At 45.8% G+C, this 25,371-nt stretch overlaps 1 protein-coding gene across 4 annotated transcripts in view; it reads right to left on the reverse strand.

The window, feature by feature from the left end:
- Window positions 1–23: 23 nt before the first annotated feature.
- The window catches only part of LOC107308597 (glycerophosphodiester phosphodiesterase domain-containing protein 5), a 135,334-nt gene continuing 109,986 nt past the window's right edge, over window positions 24–25,371 (reverse strand). For 3 of the 4 annotated variants that reach the window (XM_015852598.2, XM_015852601.2, XM_015852599.2), the window contains 9 exons: window positions 17,513–17,595; window positions 14,276–14,426; window positions 13,176–13,394; window positions 12,140–12,297; window positions 10,476–10,623; window positions 7,957–8,039; window positions 5,369–5,383; window positions 1,451–1,563; window positions 24–361 (listed from right to left, as the gene is read on the reverse strand). In XM_015852598.2, the coding sequence (XP_015708084.1) occupies window positions 246–361; window positions 1,451–1,563; window positions 5,369–5,383; window positions 7,957–8,039; window positions 10,476–10,623; window positions 12,140–12,297; window positions 13,176–13,394; window positions 14,276–14,426; window positions 17,513–17,595 (1,086 nt within the window). In that variant the 3' untranslated portion in view covers window positions 24–245. The remainder of the gene's footprint in view (window positions 362–1,450; window positions 1,564–5,368; window positions 5,384–7,956; window positions 8,040–10,475; window positions 10,624–12,139; window positions 12,298–13,175; window positions 13,395–14,275; window positions 14,427–17,512; window positions 17,596–25,371) is intronic. The other variant, XM_015852602.2, reaches the window with a different exon arrangement.

Here is a 25,371-nt window from a genome sequence, read left to right on the forward strand (position 1 = left end):
ACGGAAAAAAAAAAAAAAGAAAAAAAATAATAATCAGATTTTCTACATATTTACAAAAAAAAAAAAAAAGCCCCTCAATCTCAGAAGCAGAGAGGTGGAGCAGCCACTGATGGTGGAATGGGGAGGGATCTCTGCCCTGCCAGCAGTTCCTCAAAGTTTCCCATCCCATGGCAAGCAGGAGAGCGCAGCTCTCGTTGCCGGAGCAAACGCGGGGTTGGCCACACGTGGGGTTGGGCTGGAGCCCCTCAGTCCATCCGCAGCCTGGTGCCCCGATGATCCGTGGGGGTGACCATCTCGTTGGCGTAGCCGTTTTCAGAGCAGAGGGACAGCTCGTCTGTGGTCTCCACGCCGTTGTTGATCTCTGGGGAGGGTAGAGGAGGGAAGGACGTTGTCACAGAGGTGCAAGATGCAGGAGACCCTCATGGATGAGCAGCCAGTAAAATCACAGTTATCGCCTAGGTTGGAAAGGACCTTCAAGATGATCCAGTCCCACCACCAGCCTGACCTACCAAGTCCCATCACTAAACCACATCCCTTAGTGCCACATCCATGTCCCTTAAGTTCCACGAGGGATGGGGACTCTGCCACTTCCCTGGGCAGCCCACTGCAATTCTCAACCACCCTTACTGTGAAGAACTTCCTAACATCCAATCTGAATCTCTCCTGACGCAGCTTGAGATTGAGATCCATCTTATCCTAAAGGGAATTCTCTCTGGCTTCAGTAGCATTAGCCCTATTTAAAATCCAGTCATGAATTACCTCCAAACTGGAGCTCATCTCTAAGTTTCAGACCCTGTAAGCTCCACCAACCATCAGAAGCAAAACTGAACCTTGCTGTACATCTCACTTTGACCATCTCTGGAGGGCAGAATTAGGCCTGTTTCCCCACAGTAAAATCTTCGAAGCATGAGTTGTCTTTGCACAATAAACCCTGATCCCTGCTGGAGCTCCCCAGCCTCTAGTAGGTAGGAAAGAAAGCCAATGATAGAGCCCAAGGGCAGATCACAGACACATTCCTTCAAATGTGGGCATTCCAGCTTCGCATGCTGACTTCAGCCTCGTAAAGCTAAATGTTCCCTTCTTTGTACCCATTCCTGGGATCTTTCTTAGGGGTGGGCTTGGACAGACACGCTAAGAGGAAGATGCTACGCATCAACATGAAAACCCACAGCCATTTGGGACTGATGAGCCAGAACCACATCCCAAAAGGGACCGTATCTCACAGCAGGGTCAGTCCAGCCATCCCATCCCACCAGTGGGAGATGACACCCATATCAAGATGTGGCACTGAGGGATGTGGTCAGTGGGCATGGCAGGGATGGGTTAGGGCTGCACTTAGTGATCTTAGAGGCCTTTGTCAACCTTAATGACTCTGAGACTCTCCTCCATCAGCAGAGTGACAACTGAAGGATGAAGCAAAGAGCTGTGACTGACCAGCCCCAATCCATACCCGAGAAGATCAGTTTCTCCTTCATGATCTTGACATCCCGACTGGACCGGCGGACGGCAGCGCTGAGCATGATCTGCTCTGGGTTGTAGGTCCTGATGCTTCCTAAGCGCCACCTGCAAGAGAAGAAGGGAATATCAGGGGCTGGGTCTCCCCAACCCTAAGAGCATCCTCAAAGCGGTCACCAACACTGGAAAGACCAAGTCCCAGAGGCCCTCAATGCTTTCGTGCCCTTGTACCTACACAACCCCGCATGGCAGGAGGATGTTCAGACATGAGCGTGTGGTCTTAGGGAGGGTACAAACATAAAAAGGAGCCATCTCTAAACTACCCTCAGCATCCCAACCCCACTAATTGCAACAAGGACTACAGGCACCCAAAGCCTCTCTGCACCACATCACAACTGCCCTAAGGAGGTGAACTATTTTGACTCTTAAGAGTGGTTACGAGGAAACAGAGTCTGAGCCAAGTGAAGAAACTTCTTTTTCCTCGCTGCATGTCATGCTCACGTATGTAGGAGAAGAGAACTCAAAAGAGAAGTTCAAGTCTCAAACCTGAGACATGCAGCAAAGACATCAGCATGAGATGCTCGGAAGGAAAGCACGAGCACTCTCAATGCAGGTAGGTCATTATGTACAACAACCCTGAATGGAATGTAACCCAGGGCAGCTCGCTCCCCATCTGCCAGCTCTTTGCTTCAATGCTTCCAACCCAAAATGCACTTTAATTCTTTTTCCCTTTGGTTTCACCAAAAATTTCCATCACATGAATGACAACATGAAGCTGATGAGAACCTGGCTGCACATTAACATCAGCCAGCTTTTTTGTTCTAAAAGTGGACATAAAGGAAATGCAACAACAGTGGCAAAGCTAAGTAGCTCATCCCCATTCTCCCTGCCAGAGTCAGGGATGTAACAAAGCTCTTGGGTGGAAAAACAGCAGATTTAGGGTGGCCGATGGATTTTCTGATCTTCTGGCACCATCTAGTGGTTTACCCATCGAATAAAAATGTGGTATTTCTGGTTTTCATGGTGTTTTTGGTTTTGTTTTTTTTCCTTTCTTTCTTTTGGGCTGGGGTGAGTTACAACTGCCTTCTCTTACATTTCTAAGCCTCTCCCCACCCCAGGAGCAGATCTGAGAAGTTCCACACCTCCCCAGTCTGGGCCCACAGCACAGGCCTGAAACAATCATAGATGAGGTCCTGATGTTGTTCCATTGAAAATAAAATGAATTACAAGGAATCTATCTGGTGTTGATTTCCATGGTTTCCACTCTTTCCTCCCTCCTTCCCCCCCCCAAATCCCAATGGGCGACACCACACTGTACAGATGAAGACAGGGCTCTGCTACAGAGGGAAGATGGGGTGGGATGGGGTGGGATGGGATGGCCACAGTGCACAGCTCATGGCCCCATGGACAAAAGCAACCCAGAAGCAGCACGAGGCGGCAGAGAAGATATTAAAGCCCCCCCCAAAAAACCCAACAAACAAAACCCCGAAACCACGATTTTTATCATTATCGTCTGATCTGAGCTACTTTAACTTGGACGATGATCATTTCTTCCCTTATTGTCCCACAGAGGCAGATCCTGCACAGGGTCTCACAGGATAAGAAATTCCTTAATCAGGACCAAAACACTTTGTCACCATGCTGGATCTTCCCTGTGCCCACAGCATTAAGACATGGAGCATCAGGTTGGGTTGCATGGCCTAGAGCCATGGTGATCTCTTGCTCAAGGGCTTGGGCCCCTTTAGGACACGGAGCCCTGGACAGGATGCCCCAGCTCAAGCATTCTGACAGCTCTTGCACCACCTCTCTGGGTACAATTTGTGCACACACCTGAGCTGAAGCACACTGACTCCAGGTACCCTCTGAGTTCTCTCCCTTAACACTTTGTGGACCTTTTCTGGGCTAGTATGGAGTGTTAGTAGGTCCAGTCAGGACTTCCTGAGCATTCAGGAGGGAATTTCAGCTCCGGGTAAGAGAAGCAGAGCAGGGCTCATAGCTGGGATGTATTTTCAAATGGAACGCACCCAAGGAGCAACATCAAAACCAGCCCAAATTTGCAAGGGTTCATGCAATTACTCAATTAGCTTCTACAGCTGCTTGTAGCCCCATGCAAAGCAAACCAAGCTCCCAATACCACCCCCATTTTGAAATACCCTCTTAGCAGAGGTGCCATCAGTCTATTCAACCAAGATGCGACACCACTCTATGCTGCATGAAACATTTTCTGCTGAGCTCAATAGACTTAGGGTCACCAGGAAGCTTATTTAATAGGAAATAACACCTCTCCTACCCCCTTGGACTCTGTTGTGACCAGTCGCATGTGCAAAAAGGGCAGCCCAGAGCAGGGCTCGTTGTGTCAGACAGACAGCAGGTTGGTCGTGTTCTGGGAGGCATCAAAGCAGACCAGACGGACATGGGGTAGGAACAGACTAAAAAATACTGGGACAACAACACAGAGACAGCACACACCATGTTAGGGCCACGACTGGGGTGCTCGGGTTGAGGAGAAATGGATGGGAAAGGAGATGGGAAAGGACAGACTGGGGAGAAAACAGAGTTGGTAGGTACCAAGGTCATAAAATGGTAGTGAGCAAAGAGCCAAGCCAGACATATCCACACAGTCCCCATCCTGCTATTCATATGATCATACAAAGACTTGGGTTGGAAGGGACCCCACAGATCGTCAAGTTCCAACCCCCTGCCACAGGCAGGGCCACCAACCTCCAGATCTGGTACTAGACCAGGTTGCCCAGGGCCCCATCCAACCTGGTCTTGAACACCTCCATTGCTCCTGTCTAAAGCCTGACCAACTCCTCCATACCTCTCTCTTCTCCCCACCCACATGAGAAATGCCAGAGAGCAATGGAGAGTTGAAAGGAGGAGGGCACTCCACCTCCTTGGCCCCACAGCCAGTCCCATTTTGGTGAGGTGACGCGAGGATGAAACACTGCAATTCCAAATACCTGGTGGAACAGGTGATGCTTCCAGATGGCCAACCCCAACCCCAAAGGTGGTGGGTAGGGGAAGGGGGGGACTGAGCACGCGTAGGGAGGAGCCAGTCCTCAAAAATGCAACCCCATGGTGCCAAGCAGAAGGAATGGAGAAGGTAACATGGAGAGTTTGGTGTGAGTTTGGACATGGCAAAGGCTTTACTGCAGAAAGGTGACAGTGCTTCCCTCCAATGGGATGAGAACTATCATTGAGAAAACAATCAATGCAAGAAGGAATTTGGGTTGCCAATTTATGGCACTTCAAATCCCAGATCCCAGGCTCATTCCATTCCTGGGTACACGGCTGCTTTTATCTTCAGACTGTATTTCCAGTTTCCTAGTAGTGTAACTGGGAAAAGCCTCCAAAGCTCCAATGAGCGCAGCGGTCATTGAGCCAAACCTGCTCAGCTGTCAGCCCTATTCATTAACACCCAGTTTGGAGAACTGATCCTGAATATAACTGAATAGAATACATTTTTCATGTTATTTAGAATTAGGTAGCTTAGAAGAGGCTGGTCCTGAAAAAACCTCTGGTAAATGCAGGAAGAGCATATTTTGCAGTGAAATAATTTCCATGGAGAAAGCATCATCTCCATGGGGAACTGCCCAGTTTCAGCACACTGCAGGACCTCAGAACTGGGCTTTTTTAAAGGGCAGCAACTTCAATCTTTGTAACAAAAGGTCAGATGGCCTTCAAAGCATCCATCAGCTTCAGCATCAGGCTCCCGTGGTGCTCATGGCTATGGACCATGCAATGTTCTGACTCTAATGGTCCCCTTGTGAAGCCAGATGTTTGAAAGCATCATGGAAAAGCTGTGTCCCACACTGTCTATCTGCAGTGAAGCCGTAGCAGAGAGGGAGAAAGAAAGAGAGAAAGGAAGGCTGAATGAAAAAGAGAAAGAGGAGGAAAGCACCAGAATTACCTGATCATGTGATAGCTGTGAGATGCCAGAATGCAGCAGAGAGAGAAAGAGGAGGAACATGCACAACAGTCAGAGCAGTAAGAAAATAAACAAGGCAAAGAGGCAAAAAAGATTGGTTAGAAGTCATCACAGTTGGTATTTCTCTCCTGGAGAGCCTGCCACGATCCTGTTCCCAGAGCTGAAGTAGAAGAGCAGGAGCAACCCCTGCCCTATAGAGGAGAGACAAGCCATGCGGAGGAGAGAGACGAGCACATTGAAGCAGTGCCTCTGATCCCACCCACCCCCTCGTCCTTGCATGGAGGAAGCAGCCCTGTTTTGCCCCAAAAAGGACTCCAGGAAAAAATACACACACATACACACACAAAAAAAAGCTAAAACAAAAACACAGGACATATTGAAGGCCAAATATCAAGCCCCACTTCCTGGAGCTGAATTGTGTCAGCAGGGAGTCGATAGGCAATCCTGCTGAGACTTGTTTTAGGCACAGACTTGGTGCTGATACCCATTCTTCTGCATGGTGAAGCTGCCGCGAGGAGCAGGGAAATGAGCATCTCCTATGTGGGATGCACAAAGCAGGAGCTCTCATGAGGGCAAGTCTTTTGCTGTAGAAAATCCAACTTCTGATGCTGGAGTTATTCTCCTTCTTTCCAATGACTTGGGGTTCAGCTGTCCCAAAGGAGAGAAATCCCACAGTCCTTCCATCCCTCACCCTGCTTCCTCTCTCCCTACTCCACCAAACCACCTCTAAGCTGGAAGGGGAGAGGAGCAATCCATACATCAGAATGCCCACGTAGCAGACCTACAGCCTACAGTATGATTCAGTTTAAGTCTTTTGGATGTGGTCTTTTGGGTGTGATAAGAGAAAGCCAGCCAAACCAGCTTTGGGAGATGATGCAAAACTCTTCAAATAGTGATGGGTCAGTGGTTGGACTGGATGATCTCAGAGGTCTTTCCCACCCTTAATGATTCTGTGAAGTATTTCACTACCATGGTCTTCAAATTCTGCTCTTTAAGCATTAAGGAGCTCAGTCCCTGCCTTCAGCCTCCTCAGTGCACTTCTGTACCTGCCTGAGAAATAAAGGTCTGAAGAACAGGGAAATCTCTTATTAAACCCACTGATGAATCTGAGGGAGTAGAGGAAGCTTCCAGACAACACAGCCACAATGTCTACCTGGTTTAGGAAAGGAAAGGTTTAACTGGCTGCAATTTGAATCACCGGGCTTCTGAGTGAAATTATAAACACATTGGTAAATCTCATTTAAGCCATCGGTTTTGTTAAGTATTGGTAAATCGAATTAGAGAGGGGTCTGAATCTGCTTCTCATTCTATTATGCTGTGCTGGAATGGGTGACCTACTGGGCACTGGTCTACCAGCCTGGGACTGCGTGGGTTGCAAATATAGAAGGACACAATTATCAACATATGGCCTGAAGTCAAGTCCATAGCAGGTGTTGGCAGGAGCAACAGCCTGCTGTAACGTGGTGAAAATGCCCAGGTAATTTACTGCCCTGGGGAGAGAAAGGGATTGCTGCAAGCAGACGATCTGGGGCATCATGACAGCAAGATTACTGGCTCATAAAGCTGAAGGAAATGAAATTGCTACTCCTAACACAAAGGCATTTTGGAGATCAAGAAAGAAGGAAAGCACAAGCCTTCTGCTGTCTCTAGCGTAGTGCTTTGTGCATGCTAAAGCAGATGAGATTACAAAGCCGGGTGAAGAGAGAGGTGCAATTTCAAAATGACACTTTCCCAAGGGAAGGCTGCTGCTTCTCACTGGAGGAAGAGCATCTCTCCTCCCGAGCTCGTGCTCTCCCAGAGTGGGTTATTTCAGTGTCATCACTGACAGCTAAAGTGCCTCTCAGGAGAGCAGGCACATCACCAGGAGGACACCGTCATTTCCTCCCTTATAATCAAGAGGGTGGTTTGGCCAACTCTACCATTACCAAGTTGATTTATCTCCTACTGATTCATCAGTGTCTTAAGCTTATCGTGCTCCCAGCCTTTCTGCTCCACATCCGTGTTTGGGGTCCTAAAGGCTTCTGCCTCCACGTTTCCTTTGGAAAAAAGGGTATTTTTTTCTCCAAGCATCCAATTGGGCAACTGATTGGATCTGCTAAGCTGTAACAGTTTCGCATCACTTACACGCCTCTCTTCATCCTAATAGGAACCAACTACTTCTAGAAGAACTAAAAGACAGACTCATTGTAAAAGCTGTAATTGTGAAAACTCAAACTACTTCCTCTCCTTCTCCCAAAGCATTTAAACTCCTTGAAGTCCATTTCCCCGAAGACACTGAAGGTTTCTCTCCCACGCACATTTATGAGAAGAGCAAGGAGTCTGCCATTCCTGCTGTGAGATCTCTTACTCCTTTTAAAAGCACTGACTTCATCACATTCAAATGTCATCTCTGAGGTAGAATCAATTCCTGTTTGCAGTCTCTGTAGGAATTTTTCATCAGCAGTTTTCCTTCTATGGCAATCCACGCTCTTGAGGAGCACCACAGTCCTCTCTTCCATCCCCACCCCACACCCCCAGTGAAATCACACACCACAAATACACGAGAGTTGAGCCCCAACGATGCTACTTACTTCTGGAATATAAAAACTCCTACAATTACGACAAATGAAATGAGATCAGACGTGATCCAGATGAGGCGGTACTCGTCTGGAGGCTGGAAGACAAAGAACAGGAGCAGATCTTCAAGCTGTTGTATATGCACAGGGAGACCATAACATTGCTGAAGTTACCACCGGGGCAGAAAGAAAAGCACAGAGCTGCAGGGGTCACAGATAAAGCACGTTGATGACATTTCTGCTGTTAGCCTGTCACTAGAGATGGCGTTATCAGGAAGCAAACAGGAAAAGCTCTAAGCTTTAATAAGCATTTTGCACGTGCTGATGCTTTCTCAGAGCTTTGTGGGCTGGAAGTTCCCCATCTCAGCTGTACCTCAAGGTGAGGTAAGAGGCTCTTTGGGAATTCAAACCTGTGGGAAAACAAGAACACGTGCACGCTGCTTGTTGGACAGGCAAGTTCCATTTTGAGTGCTACCATTAGCTGTTTAGAACGGCCCCTGTACTATAAGCACATAGGTTGTGATTTCTGACCTTTGAGGTACAGGCAACTCTTGCTGGTCTAAGTAATAGTCATTAATAATCAACTCCTGCTGATGCTCAGCAGATTCCCACCCATGACGGCCACCAAACAGCCACCAAACTTCTACTTGGCCAGTCCAATCCTGGAGGACACAGACCCAAGGTTGCTAACTTATTACCAGACCAGACACAGGCACTGCAATGGCCAATGCCATTAATGCAGACAAATAATATTTAATTAAATAAATAGAACATGATGCAGAAAGAGGCGTTCATGCAACAGTAGGGTAACATAGGTGAAACCAGTTGGGAACCACCAACATTGCTACCCCTGTCTCCCAGAATAGAGTAATTAGTTTCTCTGGTCACTGCCTCTTTGTGTGTCTCAATGTATCCTGCAGGAAGAGCAGGGCAATGCTTTAATTAGCTAACCCTTCTGATCAACATTTCATCCTTTATTTTCATACTTAACAATGGAAAAGAGACATCTGATGTTGTGGTGATACTGCAATAAGACCTGCCTAATTTTCTGCATTTATTAAGACCAACAGGCACAAAAGTGCCTTTTTCCTGATCGGAGAACACTATCACAGATGTTTTGAATCAAAACTCAGGAGGCTTTTAGGCCAGCAGAGAACCTACACATCTAAATGTTTCACTTATCCGAATCAGTAATCCACAACAACACCCAAAATATCAGGTTTTCCTGTGTATTTTTGTTTGAAGGAATAGGCAGACATGAACAGAACCTTCTGGGCAAGTTCGAGCACTTTGTATTGATGACTGAAAAAAAGGAATCTGTAATACCCATCAAATCCCACAGAAGGCTCAGAGTTAGCAAACATTTTACGAGCACAAAAACTGGAATCCAGAGAGTAACTCAAATCTTTAAGGGAGACTCTCAAAAAGGCAGGACAGGACAGGAGCGCCATGCTGGGCACTCACATTAAGGATGTCAAGTTGGGGTCAGAACCCCAACTCAATCTTTGCATTTCCAAAGCTCTCCTCTGTGGGATGTTGAGTTGGGATTCCAACAGATGGGAGAGCCCTAGAAGGAGGGCTCCAAGCATCAGCTGCTTTTCATAGCTGACAATGAGGATTTGGCAGTAAAAAGCTGCCAGTGATGTACCCAAAACTCCTGCCAACTGTAGAGGAAGACAGATGTTTGCAGCAGCAGAATTCAGACAGTGATAATTTCTGATGCCAACAGATCAGTCCGTTCAGACCATTTTCAAGATTTGCAGCTTCGGCTCACACCAGTGCAAATCTGTGTTGTCAGATACAAGCAGTGTGTTAAGCTAAGACTAATGACATTCACAGATGCATAGATGTTCATTCATTCAGGCAGTAGTCTGGAGGTCCTACCTCCAACTGAAGATGCAGATAACGCCTGCTGAATTCCTCTTGTGCTCATCTTATTTCCCCTTTCCCAATGGGATGTCCCAGAGCAGTGGCAAAACAGATGCCCCCCCATCAAAATCTGTCACCAAAAAATAGCCCCACAACATCCATGTACACCTCTGCAGCTGAGCTTGTTTGGGTAATACTATGATGCAACTTCTTTCCCTCCACTCCAACGTGAATGTTTCTTTTTGGTTCAGAGACCCAAAGTGCTAGAAGAGCTTTCAGAGGCTCTACTGCCTATGTGATGGGTAAGGTCTTTGTTCCTAGTATGGCAATGGAGTAGCCAGAGGTAAAATCTGTCCTCATTTGGTATTAAAACCAGACTAAACTCCTGCAACTCTAGTAGCTGCTCAGCAGGTCTGGAAAGGTGATTTACATTGAAGGAATGTGGAAAAGTTGGGTGGGTTAAGTGAGACATGCAATACAATCTCCAAGGTCTCCAAATGCTGCATGGGGAGAGTCCTGAAAGAAGGGATTGTGCAAGAGGTGCACTGATCCTTCACCATCTTAGACATACAGAGGGTGAAAACACTCAAGGTTAATGTCACATTGAACCCATGGTGTTCCCTACTCGCAGGGGTTCACAGCACCTTCCTGTGCTCTGTGCTTACCATCAACCAGATGGGAAAAGGCACCTTGCGAAGGATGTGGGAGCTGTCGGAGGTGACCGATGGGACACCAGAGCACCAGAGGATGGAGTACAGCCAGGGCTCATTCACAGTGTAGAGATTCACGCTCAGGTTTGCTGCCATGTAGTCTCTGCCAAAAGGAAGAGAGAGTGAGGGGTGAGTCCTGCAATCATCAGTGCCTCATCTCACCTCCGACATCCCCATGTCCCACTCCAATCCATCCCACTGTGCCCACTGAACATGTCCCTCATTGCCACATCCCCACAGATCTGAACACCTCCAGGGATGGTGACTCCACCACCTCCTTGGGCAGCCTGTGCCCAGCTGCTCTCTGGAGAAGAAATGATTCTTAATGTCCAACTTGAAATCTCCATCTCAGAGAGTTCTCACCACCTGTACTGCTGAAATGCAGACATATTAGCTATGAATCATATGAAGCGGGTTTTTCAAAGGGCACACTCACCTCATAGGCAAAACATGGGCACTTCAATCAAGTGGTTGGAATGCACAAGCTTTCTTTTCCTCCCAGGCATTACCTGCCCCAGGACTCAGCCCACTTCAGACACATCATAAAGGACTCTGTGTTTCTCTAACCACCACTTCATTGTGTTGGGGTCAAATTAACATCTACCTCAGATGTTCATCACGTTTCACAAGCAGTCTACTTAATTAAAACCTGACTGAATTTGCAACGTCAGTTCCTACAGCTCCCATGCCCTTGTTTTAGGGACAGTTGCAGGGATGCATCTTCCAGTTTCCACAGCTGACATATGGTTCTCTCCAGGAGACAAAGCAAACAGCTAGAGGCCACATTCTCAGTGATTCTCTCTTTCCAGCCCATATGTACACTAAGACAAATAATCTAAATGCAGAGTTTTGTTGTTTTGTTTTTTTTTCATCTGAAAACACGTTTCATTTCTCAAATACTTATTCAAGGAATAAATTCAAACTCTAAAAATGGGAAAAGGTCTCTATGAGAGACAACCCACACTTCATGAGGAAAGGGCAAAGCCATGAGCTAGTGCTGTGCATCATTCAGATAATGCACTGGCAGAAGGCTGCACATGCTGTGACAGTCTCATTAAAGATGAGGCCTAACCACTCTAAACAGGTGACAGCAGCAGAACATGTGAACTGTCTGCCAAAAAAGTTCTAAGAACTAATTTAGACGTCGGACTAATCAAGAATCTGCCATAGAAGCTCTGGAGAGGGTTAACAGACAACAGGGCAGCTGTTGATAGAGATGAAAGCAGAGATAATAATGGAATAAGGATAAGGAATATTCACAGATCTGCATTTCAGAAAGGACTGTCACATATGAGACACTGACGTGGCACTGGGGGACATGCTTGGCATCGTGGTGATGGGCTGATGGTTGGACTTCATGAGGTCTTTTCCAACCTTAACGAGTCTATGATTGCCCTATTCTATGGGGCAAATGAGCAATTCTGGGAACAGCCTGGATGCTGGGTAATGGGAGGGACGAGCTTGAACAGCTCAGGTGTTTTAACAGCAAATCCATCTGAAACAACGCCTGTATGCAGACAAGTCTTGGGATGGCCAAGAAAGATGCTGCTGGGAAAGGGATGCATGTGTGGCTGTAGAACAATGTGCTACCAGCATTGCAACCAAAGGGAGGACTCTACCTGACATCCTCATTTGTGACCTTGGTGTAACGCAGGTTGAGCTTCACGATGCCCTTCTCTCTCAAGTGCTCTGCATCCAATTTGAGGCCAGAAGTCTGCTGGAAAGCTGGAGCAATCTGTCTGACCAGCTGCCGCTCCGTGTCTGGCAGCCACATCACCTGCAGAGACAGAGGGAGGTCAAGGCAAAGAGGGCTCACAAAGCAGATAACACCAGCCAAAGGCTGCACATAACCAGTTTATGTTAAGTCAGAAGCAAATATGCACGATAGATTTTGCCTTATTTGTCATACAAATAGTCTAGGAGAGGCACGCAGCCTCCTGTATTTATATTCAAATGCATTTCTGGATGGCTGGGGAACCAAGAGAAATATCTAATGCATGAAAATTTAGAGGTGAAAAGGGTTGAGATGAAAACAGGTCAAGCCAAGGGCTCATGAGATGAGGCTGGACACTGACTTTTAGCACTGAGCCATTGCTATTAATTGCTTGGCAATTATAGGAAAGAAAGTTGGGATGAGGCCTCCTTTTGCTGGTCCAGTTTATGACTACTTGGCTCCAACTTCTCAACAACCTTCTTGATGGTCCTGGTCAGCTGCCATGAGGTCTCCCCACAGACTTCTTTCTTCCAGGACAACAAGATTCAGTTCTCTCAGCCCCTCCTCATAGAACCCTTTATTACTCTGCAGTATTGATCTCATTTTATCGGTATTTGTCTTCTGGAAGCCCCATGCTGGACACGATTGCTGAGCAATGGAAATGATCCCATCTCTCCATCTACCAGCCATCCTTCCATGAGTACAGGCCAAGGTTGTCTTTTTGCTGTGAGGGTGTTATTGCTGCAACCAGAAGGCAGCAGGCTCTCAAAGGTCCGTGCTCAGGGTGGGACCAGCAGCCTGCAGGCATTTTCCTCCCCAGCTCAACTTCCAAGTAACACCCCAAACCAAGCATCCAAATGGATCAAATGAGGCACTAAAGAACACAGGAAACCCATAAGGATGTTCAATTTTTGAAATACCACCAATCCCATAAAACTCACAGCTTGTTGCTGAATTCCCGACGCCAGGATGGTCTTCAAGGTGATATTGATGTAAGAAGTGTAATAGGGATGATCTGGTGGCAGGTCCTGGAAGTTCAGGATGAGTGATGTGTTATCCTTGATCACCTCCAGCATATCTGCTAGCTTGCAGACAGACTGGTTCGCAGCTTCCAAGTAGTCAGACCTAGAGAGGGATCCAGCTGTCCAGAAAGGGTCATTCTGAAAGTAAAAGATCCCAGAATCACCACCATGAAGCACAGGCTCCCTGGGGGCAGGTGGAGCTCTTTTTCCATCCCACCTTGGCAACAGTAGGGGATGCTGACAACTACACTCAATGCTCATCTAGGACTTCATTGAAGTGCTTCTCCATGCCTCAGCTTCCCCACCCAAAGGAATCAAAAGCGATATGAGAGGAGCTACGGGATGCTGGAGAAGGTGGACTCTCCTGACATAAGTCCGTTTAGAAATGATTCTGTCTCAAAGGACTTCTCCAAAACCAACCTTCCAGCTGCTGTCTTTGTCCCTCTCATCTATCAAAAGGCATTTTCGCAGCATCCCCACTCCAACAACCACATCTGTAGATGGATCAGCCCATCCCAAGGCAATTCCTTCTCCCTTGGACTTTGAAAGCTGAACATCTCTGTGGATGTTTTTACTTTTTAGAAACAATTACCTCCAAACATAAATTAAAGTAAAAGTAACAGTACAACAATCTCTTCTGTTTTCTTTATAGTCATATTTCCCCTTCCAGGGGGATGCTGGAAGTCCTGAGTAGTTCCAGCCTTCCAAGTGGTGGAAGAAGCACAGAAAAACCAGGTTGCAAGGCAGAGAGAGGATCAAGCAACTTAAATTCCCATAGAGAGCTCTTGGGGGCTAGGCCATTGCTCCAGCCCCTGGTAACACTACCTAAAGGCAGCTGTGAATGCTTTGTGTAGGATGTCAAGCTATGCGAATAGTAGAGGACTGAACTACATGCAGTTCACATAAAGACTCGGTGTTGATGCAGTTCAGACCACTCTATTGAGGAGCCACCTCAAAGAGGGTTCAGGTAGAGCTTTTATCCCATAGCCATGGATGCAGGACACCCTATAGGTACACACCCGTAGGAACCACTCTCCAGCGTTGAGCATTTCCAGGTCAGTCCAGTTGAACATGGAAGAGTGTTCGTAGGCCCGCCCTGGAAACACTTCCTCCACATTCGTTGTTCTCCTGAGTGTCTTGTCATGCATCAGAAATGGCACTCCATCATAGCTGCAAACACACAGACTCTGTTACAGGCTGAGACAAAAACCATGTAACACTTTGCTAGTGAAAAGGCCAACTTCCCTCCAACTTCTCCCATGGCTTTGAGAAACACATCAAAATCACTGTGAAGATCTTCACCAACTTAACACATCCCCAACAGCCTCAAGACCAGTTGAAATGAGGTGTACCCAGAGGAAAAATGTTTTAGAAGTCTGCTAGATGCTTGCCTTAGTCCATCCCTCCCTTCTCCAATTCATACATTTTTTGAGTGCCAAACTCACGTACCACAGAATCCCAGAATGGTTTGGGTTGGACAGGACCTCGAAGATCACACAATTCCAACCTCCTGCTGTAGACAGGGCTGCCACCCACTGAATAACACTCTAGACCAGGTTGCCCAAGGTCCCATCCAACCTGGCCTTGAACACCTCCAGGGATGGGCATCCACAGCTTCTCAGCTCAGACAAGACTAGCCACTATGAATTAACACCAACCAAAGCTGCAATGTCTGTAGCTCCAAAAACAGACAGTGTTTTTCCATACCTTTCACCCACAGACATGTGCATCCACACAGGTACAAGCTATTCTCAGATGATTAATAAGTAGACGATGACCAATATTTTCAAAAGCTCTCAGTCTATCTATTAATGCTTATGGGCTTCCAACAAGATTCAAGGGCTACAAGCTACTAAAATTGCTCTTAAATAATCTTTTCCAATTTGAAACTGTTTTGAGGAGACATTGAACTCATTGTTCCATGAGTAGCTAAGTTCACGCATCTTAAATAAACCCATATTAAAGAAAAACCACCTCTCAGAAGAAACCAAACAGCCAAGTGCTTGCTCTGTGGTTTTTAAGCCACCTAGATATTACAGAACAGCAGTTCTGGGAAGCCTAGGAAGCTCTTCAAGTTCTCTTTCAGCCCAATTTTCTGTGGCTGGATCAGTGGTGGGATAATGAAGGCTTTTATTAAAGTCTGGAGGACAATTGTCTGCACTCAAAAATCAAGATAAACTCTGCACAGCCAGCCTGATTACAATGACATTTTCCAAAGCAAAGTGCCCATCTTCATACTAGGCAGATAATGTCTGGAAATGAGATGGGGTTAAAAAACAAAACCCATTTGAATTAGGGGATAACCCTGAGCACTCACCCACAGAGCTACAGAGAGTACAAGACAACAATTGGGGATGATGGAGTAAATGCTGTCCCAATCTTTATCACTGCCTGGTGAAGTCCCTTATCACAAAGGTCACTTGCATCTTATTTGCTGTTTCTGGTGTGCATCATGCCAACTATTTCCCTCTCCATTCAAAACAGTGCGCTGACACAGCAACACCACACTCAGCCGTGCACCACATTTCTTCAGTCAGAAGAGTTTTAATATTTATAGTAAAAAAGAAAAAAAAAAGATGCTAAGAAATCGCAGTATTAAGAGCGTGGACTGTTTAGGGAAGATAAGAGCTCAAGCCTTAACACCTTGCAGCAGAGCATCATTAGACACCACGGAGCCTTAACCACAGCACAGAAACCAATGGGGCACTTCGTACTGACTCCTGTCCAATCCCTCCCTGTACTGAGTCACTCAGCACAATGCAGGGTGAATCACAACCAACATATTAGCAGGTGTAGGTGAGAAGAAATAATTCAGAGCTTCAGAAGAGGGCTGAGAGGAGATGGAAGATGGGAGGGGAACATGCAGCAATACTATGCTATTTCTGCTTGAAGCAAAGAGGCTTTGAATGCACCAGTGCTGGCTTTGTAACCAGAACTACCCAGTTTGGAGCATCACTGGATAAGGAGCAGGATGTGATGTACGTGACTATGTCCCAGTGGCCTATCTATATTCTTCTAGAGGAGAAATAAGTGGGAAGTATGGAAACATCGCAGGAGAGCTGAAAGTGACCTAGCAAGACACAGGCATGAAGAGCATTTTTCAAGCAAACTCTACCCAAAACTTCTGCCATATTCTGTATTGACAGCTCTGGTCTGAAGGTCACTGAAGGCCTCTTTTTATAGAGCATCTTGGGTCTCCCCTGAAGGGCCTCAGATAATTGATCCATTAAGAACATCATCATTTGAGCTGTGTGATGCTTGGAATGCTCCTCTGAGATGCCTGGAGGGTGGCAACATGGAGAGCTCTTGGATCTTTCCAAGCTCTCCTCCTCTCAGAGTCTAGCCTTATCTCTGGTCAGGGATAAAGGAGGAACCTCTTCAGTTACCCCTTCACAACGATTAATAGTGTAATTTTTGAAAGAAGAATTTTTTTGCTAATATCCCAATTCTTCCTTCATCCTTCCACAATGACTCCTCAGGGGAAGAAGCTCCTTCAGTTTTCACATTGCTTCCTCTCAAACAATTAGGGAAAGAAAAAAAGCACCATGACAATTAAGCTCCGGAATCTCATATTCCATCAGGCAAAACTACCTTTCCAACCTTCACAGAGATGAGGAAAAAAGAAAAAGAAAGGAAATACCAGCCTTATGTCCTACTTGTATTTATATCTGGAACTAAGACAAACTGAGGGATCACCAAGATAAGGCATCACATCTCCCTTCACTCCACTTCCACTCTCTTGAAATACAAGCAAAAAACAGTTCAAATACTATTAGACAACAATCACACCCCTGGAATAAAGCATGGTTCTCAAAGTAACTCTAAATGACATCTAAATTGGCCTTGTCAACTCAACATGTGCCTGCAGGGCAGACTTTCTGATGGACAACTGTCTGACCAGGTTCCTCCTTCCCCCAGCAGTAATGTGAAATGAAAGAGGGCAGGGGAATGATTTTACTCCTGTGATGTTAAATCACTGTAGACAGTTTTGCAAGGCTGGCAAAGCCCTCCTAAGACCTGCAGCACAAGGAAGTCACTTTGGGATCACTTCTTGCCCAGTAAAAGTCATATTAATTTATTAATATTTAATATCCAACCTAAGCCTCCCCTGGGAGTTATCAGATACGTTCACCATATGAGATCCTTTCAATGGGAAAGACCAGTATCAACCAGACAGCAGACAGAGACCCAACAGCATGGTTTGGCTGTGCACAGAGAAAGCCCCCATGCTCACATCAACTATGACACTGGCTTACCTTAATACCACATCAGCCTGGACTCCATATATCTTCTGCTCCACCGCTTTCTGGAAGGACATCAGGGTATTTTCTGGTGCCAACTGTGACCAAAAGAAGAGCAGTAAAAGTTTAGCAGTAAGTGGGCATATGTATAAAACACGAAGTCTGAAGATGACCAATGCGTTTGACCCCACTGAGGGTCTTCCACACTCAAGACAGAGTTCAGTGCAGACACATCACAGCCTGCAACACTAGAAACCTGAATGGAAAACAGTATATGAGAGAATTGATCAGCGTGGTCCCCAAACAGAGGACCCACAGAAAGCAATCATTCATGTGATGCCAATTCTCTACCACAGCCTCTATGTAGAGCTACATTAATAGTTCTTTATTCTCCTGCTTTCCTATGCAAACAGTGATTAAGATGCCATTATGGATAAAAGAAAGTCGATAGATCCAGGTATAACCCCTACCATGGGGGAAAACAAGACTGCAGGTCCTGTAGAAAACATTACACGTCTCTCCATCAGTAATCTGTGGTTAAAAATAAATATCAGTTGATTTCTCTTAATAACAATGAAGCAAAATTAGCCATAGGCCTGGAAAACGTATCCCTGTAGCAATCACAGATAAAGACTCAAATGTTGGTTCAAATTCATCCCTGTAAAATGGAGCAGATGAGCGCAGAATTAGGCTTTGTTAAAAACAATACAGGACAAGAATTAATGCTTTGTTTCTCTACAAAATCAGTACAGTTAAACCCAAAATGCCCATAAACTGACAGGCAGAGCAGGAAAAGAATCCAGACAGCTACAGAGAGAACCTGACAAGCTGCACTGAAACACCACCGCATCAAAATAAAGCCATTCTGAAAAATCATTTTCTTATTCTCCAGTTCTGCTGTCAGGTTTAGTGCACCTGTAGCATCCTCTTCTTCCACTCACCTCATAAGTAACAGTAATTTCCATCAGGAGACAATAAGCATTCACAAGCCATGATTTTCAATGGTTGCTTAGGGATTAGGAAGAGGAATAACTTTAAGAGCAAAGACCTAAAGGCACCAAGCAAGCAACACATACAATAAACTTTGTATATTTAAGGCATCTGCCCAGAGAGGCTGTGGATGCCCCGTCCATCCCTGGAGGTGTTCAAGGCCAGCTTGGATGGGGCCCTGGGCAGCCTGGGCTGGTATCAATGTGGAGGTTGGTGGCCCTGCATATGGTGGGGGGTTGGAGCTTCGTGATCCTTGAGGTCCCTTCCAACCTGAGCCATTCTGTGATTCTATGATCTTTAAGGCACCTTTGTTTTCTTATTAACTGACCAATTTGAATGCTGTTCGTTCAGCAAAATCAACACTGAGGTGCATCATCTTCCCCCAGCAAAGCTCCCACTCAATGCCTGGCTTGTCTATTTAAGAGCCAACCTCCCACCATGTCCTCTCACCCAGCCCTGTGCTGGGTCACGCAAGGTCAGACCAAAAAAGCTTTTTGTATGAGATGCACGATGCCCAGAGCTGTCACCAGGGAGCAGCAGCTCCATGAGGATCCCAACCTCAGCTCCTCAGCTTTCAGCATCTCGTGTTTCTTCTCCAAGTAGCTCAGGTTTCCTGAGGGTGAGCACTGCAAGGCGATCCACCACTCGGTGCTGGGCAGCACTCAGTATTTGCTTTCAGAGGCTGCAGGGGTTGCAAGGAAATAAAGCAGGTAGTGTTTAAACCAGAGACTAGAAACTCAAGGGCAATGCGAGACCACCAGCCCAAGTCAGGAAGGGTTGGTGGCTGGATGCAGCATAAATCCCAGTTTAATAGATGACACCAAGCTGCAATTGGACCCATGTCCCTACAGGCAGATTCACCAGGGATGCAAATGTAGCAGAAATAGAAAACAAAATGAGCTGAGTCGTAAATCATCTCTTGGGCAAAGGAGGACTGGAAAAGGCAGCCTGGACTACCTCCACTAAGCAATCGATGTAAAACCCTTCAGCAAGGGTAGGACAAAGATGAAGGGCACTGCTGTTACCCACCTGTGCAATTAAGAGCTCACACTGCATGAAGTGGGGCTAAAGGAGGGCAAAGAAGCCTGGCCAGAACTGCAGTATCCCTCTGTAGAGATGGGGAAGGGTGGCCAAGGTCTCTTTCATCAGCTAGACTGGGGAAAAGTGAGTTTAGACAGAGCCAAGACCGCACAGGGAGGTAAAAAATGAAAGCCACATAGGAAAACCATCTGGAAATGGGATTTTAGGATTTCAGCCTGTCAGAAGGGAAAGATTTGGCCATATAAAGATAGCGGTGATGCTCGTGCACCTTAGTGGAAGTGCTGTAATAACAGACCGCACTGAGATTGAGTTTCAAAACAGTATGCCACGATGGTCCCATCCTCAGCACTAAGAGATACCACTGAGCCTAACCACAACTGAGACAAGATCCCAGGCCCAGGAGTGGAATATTTCACTCCCGCATCATCTTCAGTCCCTATACAGGTTGCAGGCCAAGCTTTGCTCTTCAGGGATGAAACTGAACCCCATCTAAGTGGCAAAGATAAGAGGCACATCTATGCCTTTCCAAAGAGTTCAACCTCCAGAAACTAAGAAGTTAAACAAACTCACCAGGTCTCCACGCAGGTCTATGGATCGAATTGGACATGATGATCCTTATGGGTCCCTTCCAACTCTGGATATTCTATGATCCTACGATGCTATTTCAACTTTGCAGAGGAAGCACTATTTTGAAAAACATTCCAAAAACAGACTGACACTTCAGTTCTGACCATCAAAACGCACTCTTAGGAGCTATAATGTCATCTTAGTCACTCCCTCTAGAAGTGAAGAGCATCACCCTGAAGAGCATCACAGATGGGTGAACATCCCTGGCTGCCCTGAACCAGCACAGACGTCAGCAGTGTGTTCTCTGCTGTGCCCCACCACGGTGTCATGTCCCATCAATGCAAGTAACTGCATCTCCAAATGAGTCCATCATTGATATGGGAAGCCATCCTTCTAGTCCTAACCTTTCCAGCTGATTCTAGCCTCAAGGAGACTGAATGAGCCACTCACATCAATCAACCCAGCAGTGTTCAACTAGAAGCCAAGGCGGCAAACTTATATCTGTCCCCTAAAATCAAATATTGCTTGTACATAGAATGGCTTCTGTTGGAAGGGACCTCAAGGATCATAAAGCTCCAATCCCCAAGTTCCTCTTTGGAAACAGAACCTCTCTGTACAGTGTGAGCTTGTGAATAGGGAAAATCAGAGTAAAGTTGCACGCTTACTGTTTTACAGCAAAATGACAATAACTAAATAAACACATAATCCCGCTTGTATTACCCCCTGTCTCTGTCCACTTTATCTGATGACTTTCCTGCTTAATGCAATACCATCAAGCAAATCATATCTAAACCCAAATCCAGGTTTAGAGCAATCCAACGCAACTGGACGCAATCTGTTGATTAAGAAGTCATCACTGTGATGAAGGAAGCAATTACGGCAGCCCCAAGCCCACCCTACCAACCATGCCAGCATCCACTGAAGGCCACAGACAGTCCCCCGTCCAGTTTCTAACAGCTGTTCTTCCTCTGCTCTTGGTCTGATAGGATCAAACCCCTGTAAGAATCAGCCTCCTATGCTGATTTCTCCTGCTAGTGAAGACACAGCAAGTTATCTCAAGAAAAATGCCCATGAATGAACTCACTTTGACCATTTCTGTGCAAATACTTTCAAATGGAGCATTGAAGTCAAGAGCTCTGGACCTTCCTTAATGAATACTGTGAAAGTGCACAGCCAGCTGGACATCGCTACACTGCTTTCCTTCTAATTAGCCATATCACTGCATCAATTGCATGTTAGGGAGGCTAATGATGAAGCTTGCACAGAAGAAGCAAATTTGTTCCTAACCCTTATTGCAGCCACAACAAGCTTCAAGGATTTTTCTCATCCATAAGCATCATCTTAAAATTAGGCTTGAGTTCTCTCATTTCCTTGTGAGCCAATAATTGGGCTTAAAACACAGGGTGTGATGAGGGCAATACCTGAGAATTGGAGGTTTCCTTCCCATGAATCACAGAACTGTAGGGGTTGGAAGGGACCTCTAGAGATCATCAAGTCCAGCCTCCAGAGAAGATGTGGTGCTTAGAGATATGATTTAGCAGAGGGTTGTTAGAGTTATGGTACTATTGTTAGGCTGTGGTTGGACTTGATCTTCGAGGTCTTTTCCAACCTGGGTAGTTCTATGATTCTATGTCCTTTGGATGTTCTCTCTATGGGGCTTAGGCTGGGATCTGCCAGTACTTTTACCTTCATTATTAAGGTCGCACTATGCCACTATGAGGCAATAGCAACCACTGTACTAACAAAAACAAGCATATTTAATCCTCAGTAATTCAAGGTATTTTACAAAGCACCTGCATCTAACACTTCTAGAAAATGCTCTGCTAGATGGAAAAGAAGTGAGAAGGTGCAAAGCAATAACATTGCCTTGGAGAGCATGATAGAATTTTAAGCAAAAAACCATTAATGAGAAAGCACGTGAGATATTGCTTTCAGTCTATCACATGCAAAAGTCAAACCCTGATTTAACTAAAGAACGCATTTGTAAGGCCACAAGACCCTCCTCAAGTCTGGTAGAAGATGTGACTTGTGTTTGCTGCTATAAATCAAACCTCTGGACTGGTTACCTGGTCATATCTTTAATAGTTAGGGATAAATAAAAAGTAACAGAAAGAAGTCACCAGGTCTTCACTAGCTGATGGCTCTCCTGTAAGCCACAGTCCCAACCAAAAGTCTTTACTACTGGTTTTATCAATACTGCCCCCTTTAACATCCCAAAAGGTGAATCATGATCACAGAACCACCAAGGTTGGGAAAGACCTCCATGCTCATCCAGTCCAACCATCCACCTATCACCAATATTTCCTCTCTAAACCACATCCCTCAGTACAACATTTGCACACTTCTTGAACACCTCAATGGACGATGACTCAAACACTGGCTCCACCAAGAGCTTCATCCCACTAATGGGTACTTTTCCACCCCAAACGTCTGCAAAGCCCACGAGTCAGCGCTGTGCATGGCATGGAGGCATTGCCAAGGAGAGCTCAACAGCATGCAAACCCCATGTGCTCTGTGACACACAGATGTTGGGATGGTGGTGTTGAAACATGCTGAGAGCCAGTTGTCTGGGTGGGTTGCCAAAAGGTTCATTTCAATGCTATTTGTAGCCTCCAGCTCTGAAATTAGGAGCCGTTCTCATCTCCGACATGCTGGGATTGGTTCCACATCTTTAGCCCTGTGGGGTTTTTTGTTTATTATTTTTATTGCCATTTTTTAATGTATTTTAAGAAGCACCATACCACAGCAGGTGAATTTTTAGGCTTCATGCATTTCCTAAAGCTGAAATGTTGAGTATCCCAACTTCTTTGGCTTTATTTAAGTTGGAGCTTTATGATCCTTGAAGTCACTTTCAACCCAAGCCATTGATTCTATGACTCTTTGGGTGGCTTACCTGCGATCTATGGTCAAAGATCACGATGAGCCTAATTTTTCTCATGAGGAATGTATACTGAGGGCTGAAGCTAAAAGCAACTAGAACTCAATATCATGGAGAGCACCTTCTTCAGATCTCAAACCAAAACACGACCTGTTTCAGCTCTAAGCACCCCACGGGAGAAGGAATCTGGGATAAGACTTTAACGAAGCAAATGGCAACTGAAACTCGTGTCTAGTTGGATTCAATTACTCTCATCTCCTGTCCAATGACTCTCATATCCACCAGGACAACAGCCCTTCAAACTGACAGACATTGAGGCCTGGAGTCCTCGAAGCCTCACACACAACTGCTGTTATGCTGATGCTCTCCTGGGAGTCCAGATGGAAAGAAAGATGCTGAAGAGTTAACTTACACAGAGCCTTTGAAAAGAAGACAATTGATTAACACTAAGAGAAAGGGTTTTTTGATAGCACCCTGATAGGACAAGACATTTAGCACAATACGACGCAGACACACTGGATGATATTTAGGCCAGGGAAAGGAGGAGTTATGCAAAAGAGCATTTCCAGAGATAAATTAAAGAGCATTCCTCAAGAGGAACAGAGGAACCACACATTGTTGTTTTTTTTTTTGTCCAAGAAAATGCTTAATTTCCCCCTTTTTTTCCCCCTTGATAACCATATGGTATCAACCCCAATAAATCTGTTGTCTCAGGACAGCAAGCATCCTCATCCCATAGATCTCCCATGCAAGTTCTCATCAGAACAGCTCTAAGCTATTTGTGCCTTTCTAGCATAAGAACACTGGTCATGTAAATGCAGCATTACTGACCCAATCCTGCCAGACTGGTGAAACAAGCAGTTGTCAGGCTCTATCAGAGAGCCTGTTTGTCTGCACATCTCACAAATCACATTTGTCTTGCTTCAGGAGATCTGAAAGAAGATTTGCAGCGCTGTTTATCATCTTCAGTGCTGTTTATCATCTTCAGTCCCACTAGATCCAGCATCACCTCAGGATCCAAACTCCCAGGCTCTGAAGGCTTTTGATCTGGGTACTGCCCAAGGGAGGATGTATATGTCCTACAGCCTGGTCTCCACATTCTTCTCTCAGCTGTTTCCTTCTCTTCAACTCTGCTAGGATCCATCTCTCCAAATTAAACCTACATACAGTTGGGTTCAACAGCAAAAGTGTACTAAGTAGCCCTGAGAAAACATGATCCAATTAGCAGAAATGCCTTTTGGCAAGGCTTCAAAATCACAGCTGCTCAAGCATACTTGACATTGCACAACCTTAGGACTTGCACTATATGTGAGATGAAGCTTTCCAGACTCAGGATGTCATTAATTGGAACAGGTTGCTCAGGAAACAGTAGAGTCACCGTCCCTGGAGTTATTCCAGAACTGTGGAGATGTGGCACTGAGGGACATGGTCAGTGGGCATGGTGGGGGGTGGTCTGGGATCAGACTTGATGATCTTAGTGCTCTTTTCCAACCTTAATATTCCTATGATTTTATATAGCGAAAGCTGGGCAATCCCAGACATGAGCACAGACTGGGAGAGGAATACCTTGAGAGCAGCCCTGTAGAGAAGGATGAGGGGCTTCTGATGGACAAAAAGAAGAACATGAGTCAGCAGTGTGTGGTCACAGCCCATAAAGCCATCAGTCCCCCAGAAGGGTGGGAGAGAGCAGGGAAGGGATCGTTCCCTTCTGCTCCACTCTGGTGACAGAAAGCCAAAGCCAGCTCATTCTATCAGGGACATGATGAAGGGAAGAACTGCACTGAACAACTCTTGTGTCATTTCTTAAAGAAATAAAATAATTAAAATGAAAGAGAACTGAAACTAAATACTTTGGGGTTGTAGGAGGCGTTAATCTCTCTTAGTGCTCGCTCTTGCACTTGGAGAAGAGCTCAAGCACACTCCAGCCAGACAAATAAATTTTGACAACTGATAGAGATGTTTTCTTCTTTGAATGTAAGCAAAAATGTTAGCTGGGTGCCTAAAATAACACATTTCCAGGGCCAATGTCTACACTGCAGTGTGCCATCTTGTTAGAAGGTCAATTAACCCACAGGGTGACATGCAGGTACATCTGTGAAACAGATCCAAAGGCACCCAGACTGTAGATTCATACCCATGTATCCAAATACAACAGGACACCATTATCTACACCAGGGCTGTGACCAAACCAACAAGTCCCATCTTTAGTCCGGGCACATCCAGAAACCTTGGAGGAAAAGGGACTCATCACTATGATTTCAAGGTCTACCCAGAGGCAGATGACAGGAACATTTCATCACCTTGCTCTGTTTTGTGATCCCAAACCATTTGCCATATATATTCTCCAGGGAATAACCTGGAGACCATTAGACCCAGTACTATCCCATAGGTAAGCAGA

This window comes from Coturnix japonica, chromosome 1 (assembly GCF_001577835.2).
Source record: "Coturnix japonica isolate 7356 chromosome 1, Coturnix japonica 2.1, whole genome shotgun sequence".
Lineage (NCBI taxonomy): Eukaryota > Metazoa > Chordata > Aves > Galliformes > Phasianidae > Coturnix > Coturnix japonica.